General features: G+C 39.9%; 1 protein-coding gene across 4 annotated transcripts in view; it reads left to right on the top strand.

The window, feature by feature from the left end:
* The window catches only part of MAP7 (microtubule associated protein 7), a 139,089-nt gene that overhangs the window by 104,446 nt on the left and 14,419 nt on the right, over window positions 1-20,224 (top strand). For all 4 annotated transcript variants that reach the window (XM_079779858.1, XM_079779857.1, XM_079779856.1 and 1 more), the window contains 8 exons: window positions 1,497-1,607; window positions 6,760-6,873; window positions 11,568-11,695; window positions 15,091-15,206; window positions 15,517-15,800; window positions 18,041-18,275; window positions 19,345-19,516; window positions 19,767-19,868. In XM_079779858.1, the coding sequence (XP_079635984.1) occupies window positions 1,497-1,607; window positions 6,760-6,873; window positions 11,568-11,695; window positions 15,091-15,206; window positions 15,517-15,800; window positions 18,041-18,275; window positions 19,345-19,516; window positions 19,767-19,868 (1,262 nt within the window). The remainder of the gene's footprint in view (window positions 1-1,496; window positions 1,608-6,759; window positions 6,874-11,567; window positions 11,696-15,090; window positions 15,207-15,516; window positions 15,801-18,040; window positions 18,276-19,344; window positions 19,517-19,766; window positions 19,869-20,224) is intronic.

The following is a 20,224-nucleotide window of genomic DNA, read 5'->3' as shown; positions in this document are numbered from 1 at the left end:
GTAATAAATATATATTATACCCCCATAATTTTAACCATGCAGGATAGGCCTGCATGTAGACACAATTTTCCTCTAATTAGAGCTTAACATATAAAGCAATATCAGAAAATGGATTGCTCTAAAATTACCTGGAATTATCTTCCATTATCCTTCCTTGTGCGCTTGAACCTCATAACTCAGGTGTTCCTTTTGACATTTTATCCTGAATCTTTATGTTAGGAACACCCTAAGGGCCCATCAGTTAAATATAAATAAATTTGAGTCACAGAAATAATGTCTGAATTTTTTTAATAACTAAATGCTTCAACCATAAAATGAGCCCCAATAGGAGATAGAAATGTTTGATGCTGGAAGACTCGCTTGCTCCCTCTCTACTATAAATAATGGCCAAAAGTGGTTATTCTGTGGGGGAAAGTTTACTGTAAAATTTGTACTACCAAGGTTAGTTAGACCAATAGCCAGGTTTTGAACGACTTTCTCCTACAAGGAATATTTTGGTTTGTTTTTGGTTTTAGAAGATGTGAACAATAGAAAATAAAACAAAGTATGGCAAAACCCCATTACTTTTGGCTATTATAGAACATCTACCTGCCTCCTAAATAAATATGATGCGATTTTTAGATTTTTAATATACACAGTTTTATTCAGGGAATATGATTTATGATACTGAGTATTGTTACAACTTGGTTCCACTGTACAGACAGCAAACTAATAGACTTGATTGTTGCCTTTTAAATGACTGCTGTTTCTCTTCTGACTTGAACTTTAAGAATTGCTCCAAAATTACTCGACTGCAGGATGAACAATATTGTTAATATACTTAAAGGAAGGAATTCTGATTTTCTTTCTATGACTGTCCGTTTTGTCAGGCAAGTGTGTGGACTGTTTCTACCTTGTAAACCATACTAAACTCTATGTTCTAGGCTTAGAGATATGGTTATTAGTAGACATTTTAGAAAGAAATGCTATAGTGCTTTCTCTTCTTTCTTGTTAACTTATTTTCCTATAATGAACTTTCATGCCCTGGCTGCAAATGACCCTGAGAGCCAAGCTCTCAGCAGATACGCAGAACCTGGTGTTCTTTGTCTCCTAGTGTTTACTCTCTGTTTTACCAGCACTGTGTCTACCCCATTATTCCTGCTTTGGGAAATGATAAAGGCTGTCACCTGTATGGCCCTCTCTTTGCTTCACAGTCTGCCTCCATTGTTTTAGTTGCCCTCCATTGGCCTTCATTCCTCATATTATAACCTCATGCTTGAATTTCCCTGGCTGACAAACTGGTGAGCTAAATATTTATTTTATCCCATAAGAAAAATGAATTTTATTTCTACCCTTTAAGTTACCTTTCAAATGTCCACTTGGAAAACTGTGCTATCACGAAAGATCTAGGGATAGAGCTGAAAGCATCCAGTCCTAGTTTTTCCTTCCATCAGCGAACTAGGAAATTGCAATCCTGCATGCTGGCTGTCAATTAGCATTATCTCCATTTGTTTTAGATCCAGACAGGCGGTCAGTTTCCACCATGAATCTTTCGAAACATGTTGATCCCGTCATTAGCAAGCGGCTCTCCTCTTCATCTGCAACTTTACTAAATTCTCCAGATAGAGGTACAGTCAAAAGGAAAACAAAAAAAGTGTTCTGTTATTTACTTAATGCTTTTTTTTCTGGATGTTCACAGATAAAAATAAGCATCTGAAGTTGCTTTCCCTACGTTTCTTAAATAGGAAGAAAAAAACTTCAGAATAAAAAAGCAATAAACGGCTGAGCAGCATTTTCCTTGCGACAAGAACATTTCTCATTTTAGAACTTGGCTGAATGATTGCATTTAGCAGTGATGAAAGCGGTGCTTCTCTCAACTCTTTAGTAACTGAGTTTACAGCTCCAGAAATCACCCACTTATCCACTAACATGCAAATAATCTTGGTTATGAACATTTATTTTACTTCAATCATACTGTCTTTGACTTTTCATCTGTACTTTGGGAATTCCAGTCTTTGATTTTCTTTAAAAAAGAAAAAATACTTCTTAACTGATTCATGTTAGTAGATTTCATTTTGCTAACTTCTCATTTAACCAAACCTTTCTTGCCACATTTCTTGTGTTTGTGTGACTGATTTTTTTGGTTTCCATTCATTTACTCTTTGGCCTAACTTCAAGAATATCATCAGTGAAGCCTCCTAAAAATTTTAATAACCATAGTCCTCCAGTTAACATTTTACTTTAATTTTGAGTTTTATTCATCTTATGGATTTACAGTACATGAATGTTATTTATTAAATGAAAGTTTTATTTTACGTATTTTTATATATCATGATGGGAAAAACCAAGCTTTTAAGATAAGCTACTTGTTTTACATAATTTAAATTATTTTAAATTAAAAAACAAAACAAAAATATTATTGTGCAATATAAAAATAATACTCTTTGAAAGTAACAAGTTGTGGTTACTTTAAGTGTTTTATTAAGAAACTGATGGGGAAAGGTTCAGTGTTTATACTAGTAGTCTTGAAAAAGAATGTAATGTGTGCATGTTCTGTATGTGCGTATGTGTATTTGTGTATTTTATATTGTATAAAAATTATGGTGTCATAATGTACAATATTATATGTGCTGATGTTGTTTTATAACTAATCTCCTAATACAGTAAATATTTGAACAACTTCCTGTTCTTGCCTTTTAACTTAAATCATTTCTTTTTTTTCTCTTTAACCTAATTTGCCTAAATCAATATTAGACATGTAGTCAAATTAGAGGCCTTTTATAAAGTATTATGAATTAAAATTCCTTTCATAAATAGCCTTTCTTTTCAAACTCATTCCCCTAATATAACCTAAAATATAGCGTGTAAATGCTATTCTTACAGTTGTCTATTCTTCTTTTCTTTGGAGCTAGTCACTTATTCTAATTTCATACTTTTGGGGAACCCGGATATCAGACAAGCTACAGTTGGGACTTTACACTACTTTTAAGTTAAACCTTGCATACTGCCTCCTACAGTACACAGCTAAGTTAGGGTAAGGTTGAGAGTGGGAGATGGGCAATAAGCCAGACAACATCCTGTCCACACTTCCTATTGAAGGACAATGCTGAGTCAACTAGAGATAAGATGTTTTATAGATTCTGTGTGATAATATCTGATTGGATATCCTTAAGAAAAAGGATCTTAAAACTTCGGGGAACTTGTTGGATGACTCATCTACTCTAGTTGGGGTAAGAGTCCCGAATAGATGAAGGGCCTGAACCTGTATCCTAGAGGCTGGCTGTTAGAGAAGAGGGACTAGAATAGTGATCACCAGCTCCTAACCCATGTTGCTACACTGCATATTCAGGTTTTACCTTCATGGACGCCCTTCCTAAGATCAACTCTGACTCTGTGCATTCTTCCTGTGGGAAAGGTTAAGGGTCAAGGGAAGTTTAATAAACAAGTCATAGCTGGGGCCAGGAAACTGCCCCTTGAATCAGGGTACAGGCTTATCAAACTGAATCCTAAGCTGACCAACAGGATAGGAGGGGGACACTAAATTGGGGAGTTCTGTGTTTTTTCCCATTTATCAAAAAGTTTCTGGATCGAACAGATTTGGGTCATCCAGGGGTTCCTTCAGGTCCAGGAAACAGTTTTTTTTTAAGTTAAGCAAAACCCTCAAGAGCACAGTGAGAAACCTGGGTCTTTTAAAGAGAATAGAAATTCTTCTGAATTTGAACTTCCTAATTTAGAAATTTAAATAATTTACTTAGTTTATTTTATGCTATTTTTTAAAAGTTGGTTATGCTTTATCATCAAATTAAAAGGCATTTTTATTAAATTACTAAAGTAGAGGCTTTTACAGACTAATCTGTTAGAGGATATATCTATATACCATTACTAGGTGCTTTGAGCTTTCTCAACCTCACAGCACAGGCCTGGGAGCTCGTATTAAACTGAGGCTCTGATATTCTCAAGGTTGATATTCAGTTGGTACTGGTTATTAAAAATACTCAAATATTTTTATACCAGTTGGTAAGTATTCACTTCCCCAAGCTGTGCTTCCCCGGGTCCTCCAGAGCTAATGAGTGGCATCCATGTCCTACCAGTTTTTAAATATTTTGATTACCACACCTGAATTACCACATCATAGACTGATAAAATGACCCGAGTTAAAAGAAAACCCCTGCAATTGCTGCAATAGAGTGAATATTGCCACTGGAAATTTTTACATTAAAAGTGTGTATTTCTTATTAACTTAAGTTACCTGCTTAACCAGCTTTTTTCTCAAGAGCAAGTAATAAGGAGTTTTTTTTAAAGTAAGAATGAAGTCACCTACTCTTTGCTTAAAATTAGTCCATACATTTTTCCCTAGAGTCTAGGACAGAGGACATGGTGTGGTAGATCTCAAACTGAATTTTGCACATAGGCATGTTCTGCTTGACCTGAGCAGGGGATTTGTTGTTGTTGTTTTTCATTTGAATTAATTGGCATCATTTTAAAAATGGAATATATAATTTAGGTTTTCTACTTTTAATGAAAAATCAGAACCTGGCAACACTTGCCTGGTTTCTCCATTGTCTAGAACTGAATAATGATTTTCTGCTCATGGGGAATATGCAGGTGCAAATATCTAGCATGTTTGTTTGCCTCCCTGGTCCGAGTGGTCTATTATGAGGATTGTCAGTAACTCATTTTTAAGGGCTTAAACAGGATCGATACTTTAGAGTTATTTCATGAGAATTAATATCTCTTCATTCCAGAGTTTATCATCTTAAAATCAGGCCCCTCTAAGTGAAAAAATAAAACATAAACTCACTCTCCTGTCCATACCTTTACTAAAAAGTTACCTTATGGAAGAGATCTGTCTCTCTTTTGCTCAGGGCATAGTTGTGAAGGTGGTAGAAGAGGGAACGTGTCTCTTAGCAAAACCATCCATTCACAGGTCGGAGCTTTAAAATCATCTCTTTGGATGTGCTTTAAATACAAGTCAAAGAGGGTTTTTAACGATCTTCATTTGAGGCAAATTTTGGTTGGTGCCTCAAAGATGCACAGAAATAAAGTAATTGAACTTAATGAAGGGGTAGGGTAGAGAGACATGTCTTTTCGATGATAAACCATCTCTGCAGTTCTATTTTATCTAAAAAAGGAAGCATTCATCTCTTCTTCCCTTTCTCATCTACTAAAAATAGAGTTCTGTTGAAGATTTTAATTTAATCCTAGTCATTTTCCCCCATTGATCTTCTGTGGATGTATTGTAATTCTAGATTACAATATATTTTTTGTTATTGATACACAACACACACATACACTACCCATTCTGCAATTTGTAATTAGCATGTTTCTGAATGTACATTATACTATCTCTGTACCTATTACATTGGTTTTTGTAATAGATCTTTTTGTTAATATCTTGCTGTTAGATAAGATTTAATTTAACCATGAAGGCTCTCCGAATAACCAGAAAAATCTAATAAACAATTCACTGATTATTAAACTCACCAGAGCCTTGATCAAAATAGTCACTCTTTTTTTTTTAAGTCAGATAATTAAGGTTCTTATTGGAAGTTGGTACCTCTTCGAGATAGAAGCAAATATTTTCTATAACACATTGTAACACTGGATGGCTTCTAATAACTAAAACTACTTTCCTAGAATATAAATGCCATTCATTTCAAACATGTCATATAAAAGATTGTTATAAGAACAACTGCTCCAGAGGCAAAGGGACCTGTACCTGCTGTTTACCGTGAGGAACAGAATGGCCATGCCAGGTTTAGACAGTTTTAAAGTCTTTTACAAGTCACTGGCAATGCATTCTAAAATAATGATATATTATCACTTGAGTGATTTTTGTAGACTTCTTTCCTGGAATTTTAGAAAGTAGCCTCTGCATTTTCATGGGCCATCAATGGAAGCTAACATAAGCAAAGTAATTTATTTATGATTGGCATGCATTTCCTAACAGTGGGCTTGCCAAGCCCCAATATAATTTGGGGCCATACTTCATTACATTATTTTACATTTACCTTCCAGATTCTTCACACCAACTAGTAATCTCCCATTTATGTTTATATTGGATTTTGGCTTCTCTGTTTAATTTTATCTTGCTTCAACTTTACCCTTATGCTCCCCCTAAATTTTGTGTTGCTGTCAAACAGGGACCTGAAAGAACCTGACTTGCTGAATGGAGAGGTCAAAAGGAAATTCTATACAGAACTGTGCATGAGTCCTCTTCCGTTTTATTATCTTTAATTTCCCCCCATTTACCCACGTAACAATTCATGGAGATCTATCAAAATGTAATGGAGACCTTTCTATCTTTATTTACTTATAAATCCGGTCTTGCATTAAGCTGGCATGGCCGCTGGTGGAGCTGATTATTCAGGGTACTTAGGAAGCCCTTGGGCTGAGGTGTGCCAGCAGTCCACTGCCCATCCGATAAGGGCAGACGGCAGATAGGTATGACTGGAGTCGGTGATACATGCCAAGCCTGTCGTGGAAATAACATTTCTGTTGTGTTATCTGTTGACTGCTGTAGGAGGGTGGTTAGCAAAAACTGCATCCATAAAACTAATATAGAGCCTGCCACAAAAGGAACCTTTGAAGAAAGGCAATGCTCTAGAATAACAGCTCCTTTGGGTAGGTTCCTGTTGCCCTGACTCTTCACCCACTGTCCTCGCCAGAGAGCCCGTCTCTCTCGAAGGCCGGCATGTGGGAGCGATAGGTGTGATGCTCTGCACCCCCTTGCCCCTGGAAGGAAAGCTTCTAACCTCTTGCTTATGTGGTGACGTTTAGCTCGCCGCCTGCAGCTCAGCCCCTGGGAGAGCAGCGTTGTTAACAGACTGCTGACGCCCACGCACTCGTTCCTGGCCAGGAGCAAAAGCACAGCTGCCTTGTCTGGAGATGCAGGTAAAACTGTCAACGTGCAACTTCCCTGGGGCCGGAAAGTCCTCCTTTGTGAAGCATAGCAGAGCCTCCATCTGATCACGTCTTCGTTTTTCCCAGTGTGTGCTTCTCTCTCCTCCGGGTGGAACAGCTTTGGAAATGTGTCTATTGGTGTTGGTTTCATGCCCTGGCATTGTTTCCTCTTAGCATCTTATCTGGACACCAGATGCCAGGCAGACAAAGGATCCCCTCCCCGTGATCAGAGGCTTCAGATACTTCTGTCTGTCCAGAACGTTCCCAGAAAGACCTGTCCCTTCCCCAGCTTTCTTTCTGCCCTTGCATCTAAGCAGATGATCAGAGGCAGAAATAATTTAGTATACTAACATGTGGACATGGGGATAAAATCAAAGCGCAAGCCGATTTAAGCATACAGTTTCCTAATGTGGCTGTAGGCTGGCTACTTACCCTCCCTGGGCCAGTCTTTAATATGTCATCTCAGAAGAGTGCCCTTCCAAAACCCTTAAGACTTGTGGAGAAGGCTAATTATAGTGTTCTTATTTGTTACATACTTCGAAAATACAGTATGTAAAATGCACCAAGTACTGGTTATTATAATTAATTATAACTCCTTCTTTGAAATGCAAAACATGCCTGAATGAGCCAATTAATTTAATGTTTCTAGCTGGAAGATACATATTAGGCTTTTGGCAACATCACATGGTGAGTTCATTTAGATATTCCCAGCTCTCTTTGGGCACAGCTGGTATATCGATATAACCAGTCTACTAGCCCTCATCGTTGGCACTTAAGAAATTGCATAGCCTCTTCACAAAATTCCCTTTAAAAAACATTTTGCCTCTGCAGGCCTCTTCCTATCCATTAGCCCTCTTTACAAATAATAATTCTTGGTTTTATGATGTCTTTCATCTCTGGTTTCCGATGAGCTAATATCAACACTAATCCTCACAGTACCCCTGGGAGGTAGTCAAGAAAGCACGTTCAGGCATTCCCACCACCTGCCTGTGGAACCCAGTGACAAAAGAGATTTACCAGAGCCACTTAGGAAATCAGTAGACTGGACCTTAAACTAGCTTACCCTCCATCCTTGGCACCCCATGTGATGCTCTGTGTACCTTGTGCATTCAACTAGCTGGACCACAATGTTCTGTGTTTTCTGTAAAGTAACTTGTCAGCTGTCATGTTACATCTGAGATTTTTCTGGAGGAAAAAGTATAGCTTATTTCAAGGTAGTTTTCTTTTCTTATGCCTGTGAATGGCATACTTTTATACAAGTCATGGAAGTTTTTCTTTAGGTCCAGCTAATTGAAGAACCTCTAAAACTGCTTTTCAGTTTTCTTTCATAGGATCTAAACAATAGTTTATGGCTATCATGCTTATGAATCTCCATATTGTATGTTTTCATACTAAAAGACTGCCTCGCAGCTAGAAAATTGTCTTTGTTTGCTATTTCTGTCATCACTAACTTTTGTCAATTCTTTCACTCTTCCTCTAGTCTTTTCCAACACCATTTCCTCATTTTCCACCCATTCTACCCACCCATCTTCCCACCTTCCTTCTTCATTGTTATGTTCAGTCAGGTGCTTTTTACCTCCTAACTGGTTCTTCTTTACTTTGCAACTTTTCCATTCTCCTTGTCACAGATTGATTCATTTCTTTAATTTACTTTAGTGTGAAGCAATGCATAGCCTTTCCTTGAGTTGCCTGTTTCATTAATATGTTCCTTAGATTGTTGTTACCTGTTATTGCATCGATACAGCTTATGGTTAATGAACCAAAACTGTTGGTTTCTAAAATTTCTCATATGAAATTACATATGTAAACATCTCTTACATATATCTTGTCAAAAACACTTTTTCCACCTATTCTCATTGATTTTTCTTTCTTGTCTTTCCATTTTAGTGTTGCCCCTTGAGTTCATCTTATATCCAATTGCCACTGGCAAGAGGATGACCTACATCCAGAGCCAGGGTTACAATAGCAGATCAAAAACAGTCACCCCTAAGATGTTCAGTGATTGCAAACTTCCAGAACAAGCCATGAGAGCAGTTGAGAACTGAAAATCAGAGTCTCATTTGTACCTAATGCTTTGGGTTGACTTTTCCATGTCCACTTTAAAAAATACATTTAAAATAATTGTGATTATAAGAGCTCAGGATTAAAAGAGTTAATACATGTAAAATGCTTAGAATAGTGCCTGCACATAGTAGGCACTCAATAAATTTAATATTATTATTATTCTATTATGTAATTTTTCTGTTCTCCATGCTACACTCCAACCACTTGAACTGCATTGTCTTTTCTCTTCACCCATCATTTCATATAGAAAATCTTGAATGATTGAAATTAAGGCACACTTGCTACCAAGGATAGAGGAAATACAGATGTTGTGGAAGACTTTCTCAAAGACAGTTCTATGGAAGAATTTTCATGTGTAACAAATTTACTTTGAGATAAGGAGAGCATTCTGGGGGGATGGGGAAGACAACTATAGATTGCTCTTACTATTTCTTCAGAAGAGCAAGAGTATTAGAATAATTGACTTAAAGTTTCAGGTTTTTCAGTAGTTGCTATTAAGAACAACAAGGAAGCTCGTGAAATGTAATATCCTTACAAGGAATTTATAGTGTTTATTTTAGCCAGGCAATGTTCCTTGAACAATTAAATTTGAAGGTTTTAGTGGAAACTACACTGATAGATTTAAGACATTTTCATCCTTTGATTAATGTTACCTCGGCACCAATAATAAAGAATAAACTGGAGGCATGATGAGATTGATTTACATCCAAAATGGTCTCAAAATTGCTCCATAAATACCCCCCAAAATAACTGTTTTCCACTAGAGGAAAAAGAAATCATATTTCTGTGCTTTATTCCTTTTTCAGTGTCAGACCTATGGCCTCAGAGCAAGGCTGTCGTCTAGAGTTTCTTGATCCCCCAGCACGCTTAGTGGCCCTAGGCAATGCGTGCCTCTCCTGGTCATTAATCCTACAGAAGTGCCTCGTGCCAGGATGTTATTTTCTAAACATATTTGATTGGCTTGGAAGAGTTTTACATTAATGAACTATTTCCTTGTCTGGGAAATGCAAATGCTTTGCTGTGGCACTTGAGAAAAGGTTATTTTCAAGTTATTTCCCCTGTGACCACAATAAACAAAATGAGAGAAGGTCCTCCTTCCTCACAATACAAAGGAATCTTCCTTCACCATTAAGATCTGAAACAAAGCTCTGTCACCTCCCAAGTAAGACACACATATTCTTTTCAGGAGAGCTGAGGGGATGCAAAATGTTTCTGTTTACCCTGAAGAAATAAAGTTCTGTGTTCAGATGATGGGGAAAGAGAATGCAATTTACAGTCTAGTTACTGCCTTTGACCATTGATAACCAGAAGATCCTGGCAGGCATTTGGTGAAAGATGCAGTCTGATCCACTTTCTGTCTATAGATTAAACCAAAATAAAAATATCTTTAAACTCTAACTCTGAAATTAAGATTATCCCAAATTTGTCTTGTAAACTTCTGAGTTTTTAATTTATTAATACTGTTAGTATATTCAGCTGGCATGAATAGTCTCTTTAAAAGAGTTGCTACCATCGCTAGAATTGGGTAAAACCATATTTACAACAGTTCACTTACATCCGATTCTCCTCAGTGGTCATGTTTAATTGTCTTATTTTTTTGCTGGAGAACAAGATTTCTGGATGAGATCTGAAAATAAACCTTGGAACCTTAGTGCCCACACTTTAGATATCTCTGCAGTATTTATTGTATGAATGAATGTCTTTAAACCATCGTTGCTCAGAATCCCTTGATTAATGACGGTGTTCCTTTGAAGGTGAATGGTCAGAAACTTTGTGGTTTTTCAAAAAATGTTCCATTTTGAGTAAAACTGTAAAGCTATGCATGATTCAACTTTATTTTTGGCAATTCTAACACACTTGTGTTCTATTCACCATTTTAAATGATGACATCCTGTTTCCCCATACATTCTGCTGCTGCTTGTTATGAACCTTCGAATGCTTTGGCTTCTGGGGAAATCCACAAGCATGCATTTGATTTGCCTTTAAATAGATAAAACATTCACAGGATTTTTTTCTAGAAATTATTAGTTATCCTTCAAACAGGTCTTATCACCTGGTAAGACATGGTCGTTTAACATTTTTTAAAATTAGTTGCTTTTTTTTTTTTTTAAACCACTGCCTATTGAACTTTACTCCTGAAATAGTCGCTTGCTTGCTTGCTCGCTTCCTATCTTTCCACCTTTTGTTCACTCTTAAAGCTAACTAGGAAAAATGTGATTATAAAGCAGGCCTCATATAAAAATTACCTATCATTAATGTAGCATTTTACCAAACCATGAGTTTATTTATACGAATATTAGGCCATTGCTTTCCATAATTATTGGATTACGTCTATTTCTTTAATCAGTATTTAAATAGCCAAAGAGCTTGTATGTTCCAGATTTTTCATTTGGACATGCCTTCCTCTTGGACACACCACAAACTGACAGGACTGTGAGGAGAGTTGAGTATGAGGGCCTGGATACCTGTAGGTAATAACATCTTCTCCCTGCTTTTCTCTCTATCTCTGCTTTGCTCCTTTTCCTGAACCTGCTTTTGGCTTTCCTTCAACTGCTCCTCTGGCACTCTTGTGTGTAAAACAATCACCTGCACCCTAGTTATCCCCATTTGTCCTCGTTCAGCATCTTGCAGCCCCATCAACATCATGCCCTACAAAGCTACACACTCTAGAAATCCGATGGATCGAACAAAATTCTTAGTAACACCGCCCGATGGCTCTGCGCGGAGGAGGACTATTTACGGCACAGCGGTGAGTAGCCTTTGGGGGTGACCAGGCAAATCTGTGCTATTGCTTGTGCAGAGTCGACACACACACACCTCCGCCCTCCCAGGTGCAGAGTGGGTGTAAGATTGGGACATGGTGACATGCACCATCCCATCTGTCCCACCAGTCCTGAATCTGGTTGGCTGAGTGGTAGTGTCCCCATACTTCCTCTCCACTTGGAGATTTTACTCCCAAAAATTTGAATTTGAACATAAAAACTTTTCTTTATTCAATCGTGTCTGAGTGACTGAACTACCCATTCTGTAGGTTGCCTTCTTACCCTGTTGATTATGTCCTTCATTACACAGGACTTTTTAAGTTTGATGTAGTCCCATTCGCCTATTTTTGCTTTTGCTACTTGTGCTTTGGTGTCATATCCAAACCATTACCGAATCCAATATTATGGAGCTTCCCCTATGTTTTCCTCTAGGAATTTTATAGGTTTAAGCCTTACATTTAGGTCTTTTATCTATGTTGATATAGTTTTTGTATATGGTATAAGGTAACGGTGCAGCTACATTTATTTGCATGTGGATATCCACTTTCCAAGCACCAGTTGTTGAAGAGACTGTCTTTTCCCCATTGATTGGTCTTGGCAGCCTTTTCAAGGATCCTTTGATTTTTGTCACAGGGGTTTATTCCTGGGCTCTCTGTCTATTCCATTGGCCTATATATTTGTCTTAATGCCGGCACCACACTAAATTTTTAAAATTTAGTTTATTGGGGTATACCACACTTTTAATTACTGTAGCTTTGTAATATGTTTTGAAATTAGAAGTGTAAGATCTCCAACTTTGTTCTTTTCAAGATTGTTTTGGCTATTCAGGGTCCCTTGAGGTTCCATATGAACTTAAGATGGATTTTTCTATTTCTAAAAAATAAATAACATTGGGTTTTGATAGGGATTGCTTTGAACCTGTAGATCGCTTTGGGTAAAATTGATACCTTAATATTAATAAGTCTTCCAGTCTATGAATACAGGATGTTGTCTCATTTATTTGTGTCTTCCTTAATTTCTGACAGCAGTGTCTTCTAGTTTTCAGTGTATAGGTCTTCCACCTCCTTGGTTAAGTTTATTCCTAAGTATTTTATTCTTTTTAATTCAATCATAAATGGAATTGTTTTCTTAATTTCCTTTCAATTTTAATTTTAATTCATTTAGATCCAAATTCAAATGGCTACAATTGAGCACTTGAAATATGTTTTGTGAGACTAAATTTAATTTTAATGTTATTTAATTTTAACTAATTTAGACCAAATTCAAATAGCCAAATGTGGCTAGTGGCTACCATATTGGACATCATAGATTTAGAACATTTCTGTCATCACAAAAGATTCTACTGGACAGTGCTGCCTTAAGTGTCTGTTTGTTTTGTCTCTCTTAGAGGTTATTTATATTTTAAACCTAACTCTAATTGTCTTGCTGGGAAGTTGTCCAGGTCATTGACATGAGCAGAAGTTCCACCTTAGCCTTATGGAAAGTGTTAATAAGAAAGATTATTGTACAGACCACTGGCTATTTACTCAGATCAGGATAAGAATATATGTGTGGTACCCAAACAAGTGATTGATTGGGTACAAAATCAATGAAAGGATAAAAACATCTATCTGCCTGGGAGGGTATTATATCAAGTATTGAGCCTTTTTCCAAACTGTTTTCCCACTGCTCCCCTAACCCTTTAAGGTAATTTAAAAGGAGGTCAGTTTTAGGAAAGAAAAAATTGGTTCAGTGCTACTTTTAAAAAAAGACTGAGTATTGTACACTTGTATATGTAGTTTCATTCTCTGATAACTGTCTTATCAAGGTACAGATGATGAAATTCATCCCCAAACCTTCTACATCACAAATCGCTCTTCCTTGTTTTCCCATTCAGATCTGTCCTTGATCTGACTTCACCCAAATAAAAATGTTTTAAATAAAAAGGGAAAAGAGCTCCTTGAAGTGCTTAACCCCAGCCTCCCTTGTGAAGAGCCCTGAGCCTTCCCCTCCAGGGACTGATCCACGAGAGGCATAATTACCACCCTGTACACGTGTCATGAGGGTCCCATATGGTGGCTGCTGCTTCTGCTACACAAGGACTGCAGTTGGTCTCCGAGGCCCCACCTCCCACACTGAGACCAGAGATGGGGGCAAAAGTGGTGATGGAAGCCTCCAGTGATATAGAGCTGCCACGCATCTTATGAAGATCCTTGCTGCCCCACTCTTTCTGTATTGTATTCTGGAAGACATTGAGTATTATTTGATACTAGATTTGCCCCCACTCCCATGGCCCCGTCCATCAACTCAGATGCTACTAAGGAAAGGAGAGAAGCAATTAGAAGGGACAGTGAAGGAACAAAAAGGTAGGAAGACAGGAGTTGATGCATGAACCAGGCTAGAAAAAGAAAGAAGAGAAGGTACACTGCGAACTTATTGGCCCTGAGACTAGATAATATTGTGCCCCTTTCCTTGTATACCTGCCGTCTGCTTTCCTGAAAGGGTCCCACAGCGTGAAGAACTGTCAGGTGCTCACACAGGTGCCTCCTGCAAGCATTCATTTCCATCCCAGAACACTGTCGGCGAGTTTCAGATACTTGAAATGAGCCTTTTGTACCCTGTGCAGTTTTTTGTCGTGGTTAATGTTAGACGATTAGAACACTTGTCTGGGTTTCCCTTTGCCCATTCCAACTTAGGGAAGGTGTCATCTCTCTGGATGGAGTCCTGGTTGTCAGTGAGAGGAGAGCTGATGTTTTGGCCCACCCTCAGATTACAATTTTGTCCCTAGTGAAGAAGACTAAAAATAGCTAAAATTCCTCACCTTGAACCTGACTTTTTCTTCAAGAGCAGAAAGACACTAAGTGAGTAAGAACTTGTTAGTATAACATCAATTTAAAAATATTAATTAAAGTCTGATATAGCTGACATGTAAATTAAAAAAAAAAAAAGATTGAGCTATGGTATGTTCCAGAAAAGTGCTAAAGAATTTAAAGATATAAAATGTATTTTAATTAAAAATTGGCATGGAGGAGACTGGAAGTGACTTCTATTTTGACATTTGTGTGGGTTAAACCAGATTATAAGAGATTTTGCTCCCAGTAATTTTAGATACAAAGTACAGGTGCTTTCTAAAAATATAAGTGTGTATTTTTTTCTTACAAATGTAAATCCAAATCACACATCAAGAACCTTCTTATTAGTGTCACATTATGTGACTTTAGTATAATGTTTGCTTTAAAGCTAACACAGACCTTTTGTTTGGGGTGGAATGGAGATATGTAAGGAAGGCTGGAAAATATCTAAAATGTGACTCGATGGATTGCAGCTCCATTGCTGAATACCCTGAATTGGGTTGTCTGACGCATGGGAAAAAAACCTAATTATTGTGTTTCTCTGAACTTAGGGCCATAAAAGAGAGAGGGAGAGAGAAAACGCACCCTTCCACCGCACATCCGGCATCCGAAGGGCTTTGTCTCCATCTCATCCCAAAGCCAGGTCACCAGCTTCCCCCCGACTGTGGTAAGTGGCATGTAAGAGGCTGGCGGGGTTGCTCCATGCTGGAGAAGTGGTACCCTCTGTCCCCTGACAGGAAGCTGTTCCCCCTACACGGTTTGACCTTAACTTAGGGAATAACCTTTTTTCTTAAAGAAAACCGGTATGGGCCTTTAACGGGAATATTTCTGCATTTGTCACATAAAAGACAAATATACAAGGCTAAATACCTTCATTTCTTTTCCATATTCTATGATAAGGGGCTCGGGGAATGGAGATTCTGGCAAGCCTGTTCTGGCATGTTCCCACCTCTTCATGCTGTGTGTTTGTTTCCCAGGCTCCCATCCAAGTCCCTTCCTCATTTGCCTGGCACACCCAGACCTACATCTTCCTTGCCTCCCGGACCAGTCAGAGCTACCCCTGCTCAGGTCCGGCCCCCATCCCCTGGCAACATCCGCCCTGTCAAGAGAGAAGTCAGAGTGGAACCTGAGAGAAAAGACCCCGAGAAGGAACCTCAGAAAGTTGCCAATGAGCCCCCACTAAAGGGTCGAACACCTTTAGTGAAGGTGGAAGAAGCCACAGTTGAAGAGGGGACACCTGGTGAACCAGAGGATGCCTCTGGTAAGAATCAACCGACTTGTGGTGGAATATGGGTTGCTTACTCTTTCCCCTTTTCTCCTGCCTTCTTTATTCCCCTTTTGGGGGAATTAGAAATTTTATTCTGAGGCTAATCTTGGGACCTTTTCTTACGTATAGTTTTCTTACCTATAAAGAAAGTAGAATTGTATATCCAAAACCCTACTGTTGGATGAGCCGTAGCATATTAATTCACTTATGGTTTTTAATTCCTTTATTATTTTCACAAAATGTGGTCTTCGGAGCACCAGCATCAGAATTACTTGTGTTATCTGTTGCTGCGTTACAAATTATCTTAAAACTGTCCAGCTTAAATCAACAATTTTTATATGACACGGAGTCTCAGGTCAGACATTTGGAAGCAGCTTAGGTAGATTGTTGGAGGATGGCTCATACACATGGCTACTGGCAGGTGGCCTCAATTACATGACATGTGAACCTCCCCATAGGGTGGCTTGATGTCTCACCATTTGTCTGCTTGCTCTGCTGGCTTTTCCATAGCTCAGTGATCTAAGAGAGAGAATCAGGAGGAATCCACAGTAGCTTTTATGCCTAGTTTTAGAAGACACAAAAATCACTATTTCTGTCATGTTCTGGTCATTGGAAGCAAGTCCCTAGGTTCAACTCATACTCAAGTGGAGAGGATTAGTCTCCACCATTTCAAGGGGAGATTGTCAAAGACTTTGTGCAGATATTTTTAAACCACCATATCTATGGCGTTTCAGAAGCCTGGCCCTACATCAAACCTACTGAATCAGAATATGTGGGGGAATCCAAGGACTCAATAAGATACTGAGTTCTCCAGGTGACTCCTGTGCAGGATTGCCAGGTAAAATACAGAGTGGCCAGTTATCCTGTTCCTGTGCTTCTGGAGTTTAAGGACCACTGGCTTAGCCCATGTGCTTGACAGAGGTTAGAATTTTTTTTCAGAAGATTCAGTGGATCTCCTCTTCCCAGCTAACTAGATGTTTTTAGAAGTTCGAAATCACCTGGACCTAGGAATTCAGTATTTCTTGTTGAAAACTGTCTTTATTCAAAAGTTTTCTCCTTAACACTTTTTCTCCTTAACACTTCAAATTTGAAGATAATTTGAAGATTGGGGGTAGGAGCAAAGAAAGAATTGATGGCTCGAGAAGAATAGCGTTGTTAGAGAATGGGGGAGTCCAGTGTTTGTTTGCATGCAAAGAGAAGAGCAAGGCCAAAGAGAGTCCTGAACATAAAGAAAAGCCCGTGGGAGTGGAAGGAGAAATGTAAATCTTGACAGGAGCGTCTGGAATGGTCAGTGCCCAGAGCGCACTCCTTGCGGTGCCTCTGTGTGGTGCTCCCTGCTGTGCCAGCTCTCTAGGTCACTTTCCTGGATCTGAATAAGGTCAGAGAACTGCTCCCATCATGCATCTTGGCATCGGGACGGACAGTGGGGACCGGGAAGTGTAAGGTAGAGGAGTGCCAGCTCCTGAAGTGGCTCTTGGCTCCTCCTGCCTCCGGCCAGGACACAGCTCTGAGTAGACAAAAGGGACGTCTTCATTGGGTCTTTTCTTCCCAGCCTGAGTCTGGCTCGTGGCATGGATGCTGAGGATGGTCAGCTTTAGTCCTCTAGTAAGGAATGGTCACTGAAGAGAAGGATTTTTAAATTTTAATCAAAGGCAAATGGAAGGTCTCACCTTCTTTTTTGCTCAGGGTATAACTTCCCACAGAACCTAACGTGAGGCTCTGTGCTCAGTACACATTCGACATGACACACGTTCTTAACTGATTTAACTTGTATAAAAATGAGACTTGTAGCCGGAGCCGGTTTGGCTCAGTGGATAGAGCGTCGGCCTGTGGACTGGAGGGTCCCGGGTTCGATTCCGGTCAAGGGCACATACCTTGGTTGCGGGCACATCCCCAGTGGGGGGTGTGCAGGAGGCAGCTGATCGATGTTTCTAGCTCTCTATCCCTCTCAATTCCTCTCTGTAAAAAATCAATAAAATGTATTTTTTTTAAAAAATGAGACTTGTTGAAAAGTGTCAGCTTTGTTAGATGTCTCACAGGCACATGCAGCTTTTTGTTATCTGTTGCTTGGTTACAGATAGAATACAGTGGAACCGTGAGAACACACAGTAATAAGCATTCCCTTTTCTTTTATAATGATGAATTCTAGGTCTGGGGTGTAGGGAATGCTAGTTTTTGTTTTGTTTTTTGGGTTTTGTTTCCAATTGGTTTTCTCCTTGTATCTTTTTCTACAGTTGTTCCAGCCCCAGCTCCAGCCCCAGCCCCCACTCCAGCCTCCGTCCCAGCCTCGGTCCCAGCGACAGTCCCAGTACCACCATCAACTGTGACTGCCAGTGCTTCTCCTAAGACCTCGGCAGGCACCACCGACCCAGAAGAGGCCACAAGGCTGCTAGCTGAGAAGAGGCGGCTGGCCCGAGAGCAGAGAGAGAAGGAGGAAAGGGAAAAGAGGGAGAGGGAAGAGCTTGAAAGGTAAAGCAGTGGCATTGCTAAGTGATATAGGGATACCTTCATAACTTGGATTCAGTCTTCAGTTGGTGAGAGAAGAGGTGGTAGCAGTGAGAAAGGTGAAGGGGACTATTTTCGACTTACCTGGTGTTCCTTTAACTATTAATTTTTTAAAATCACATTTTCTTATTACACTGACAAATACAACAACATTAATGAAGAAAGGTTTAAAGAAAAAAATCCACAATCTTAACCAATTTTCAATAATTGTGTCGTTTTGAATAATCCTTTCTAGTCTCTGTGAATAGTGTGCAGTTAGTTATATTTTTTCATACATAAGTATATACACATATATTTACAAAATTATAGCTACAGTAGAGATACAATTGTACAAGGCTGGGTTTGTTTGTTTTACTTAACATATCTCTAATCTCCATGTTTCTTCATTATCTTTCTAATTATCATTTTAAAGCAGAATAGTAAAAGTTCATGTTTTCTTTTTTCCAGATAGAAGTCCTCTTAGCGGGTAGCTGGGTGAGATAGTTAGTGCCAGGTGATTGCCTGCCAGGCAGTATTGCCAGGGACAGTTTGCTTAGTTGGTCTCCTTCTGGGGCTAGTAAGGCTAATGTCAACAAAATTGTTCTTCAAATAAGCAGAGCTGCACCCTAGGAGGATGGGCTGTCTTGGAGCTTGGTCCCGACAGGACGTGCATAGAGGCCTGTCTTCCTCCTGTCCTGTGACAGGACATCCTGACCTTTGTTTATTGACAAAGATTGGGGGGTTGGCGAGGGCGGGGCGGGGGGGGGGGGCAGTGGTCTCAGCCTTTAGAGGTAAATTGCAGATTCTTTTACAAAGCAAGCTCTTCCCCACATATAAACGGTTGCGTTTTGCCACGAGGCAACAGGAGACTGGGAAGATGAGGAGGAGGGGGAAGGTGGCTTCCCAGTCTGTCTCTGAATGGCAGGGAATGCATCCTGTGGAGACTTTTCTGCCAGACTCTGAACAAACTGTCCAGGCAGTAGCCATACTCCCGAGCCCCTCTCTCCACGGAATTCCCCTCACATATCTTTGTTTGGTTCTTCTCTTTCTCCAGACAGAAGAGGGAGGAATTGGCTCAAAGGGTGGCCGAGGAGAGAAGTCGCCGGGAGGAAGAAGCCCGCCGGCTGGAAGCGGAGCAGGCCCGGGAGAGGGCCGAGCAGCTGCGGAGGCAGGCGGAGGAGCGCGAGCAGCGCGAGCGGGAGGAGACGGAGCGTCTGCAGAAACAGGTGGGGTCCCTGGGCGCCGGGCGACGCAGCTCAGGGCTGCCCCTTGCCCGGATGGGTCGGGGTCATCCCCGATGAGCAGAGGAAAACGGGCAGTGGATCGTTAGAATTGCTCTGAGTCTTGTGCGTGCCCTCATTTTCTGCACTTTGTCCACCTGCTCTCTCGCCTCCACCTCTGGGCGCCCCCAGAGATTGGGGCAGCAGACCAAGCCTGCCTGTTTGTAAGAAGCACCTGCCCGCTTCTTGTTCCTAGAAAGAAGAAGAAGCTCGTGTTCGTGAGGAAGCAGAGAAGGCCCGGCAGGAACGGGAGAAGCATTTCCAGAGAGAAGAGCAGGAGCGCCTGGAGAGAAAGAAGGTAGCGGGAGCCTGGGACTCTTAACGGTCTGACTCCTTCTAGACTGGAAGCCATCTAAAGATCTAGCTTATTGCCATCAGAAAACACGTGTTCTGCCCATTCCGGGTAAACTAAGTGGCTCTCAATATTAAAAGTCTCCTCCAGCCCGCTGGCGTGACTCAGTGGTTGAGCATCAACCTATGAACCAAGAGTCATGGTTCCAGGTTGCAGCTTGATCCCCAGTGCAGGAGGCAGCCCATCAATGATTCTCTCTCATCATTGATGTTTCTCTCTCTCTTCCTTCCTCTCCGAAATCAATAAAAATATATTAAATCTTTAAAAAAAAATCTCCTCCAAAGAAATCACCATTTATAGTT

This window comes from Cnephaeus nilssonii, assembly GCF_951640355.1.
Source record: "Cnephaeus nilssonii genome assembly, chromosome: 9".
Taxonomy (NCBI): Eukaryota; Metazoa; Chordata; class Mammalia; order Chiroptera; family Vespertilionidae; genus Cnephaeus; species Cnephaeus nilssonii.
Note: the sequence above shows the minus strand (reverse complement) of the source record. Positions and strands in the feature narration are given on the sequence as shown.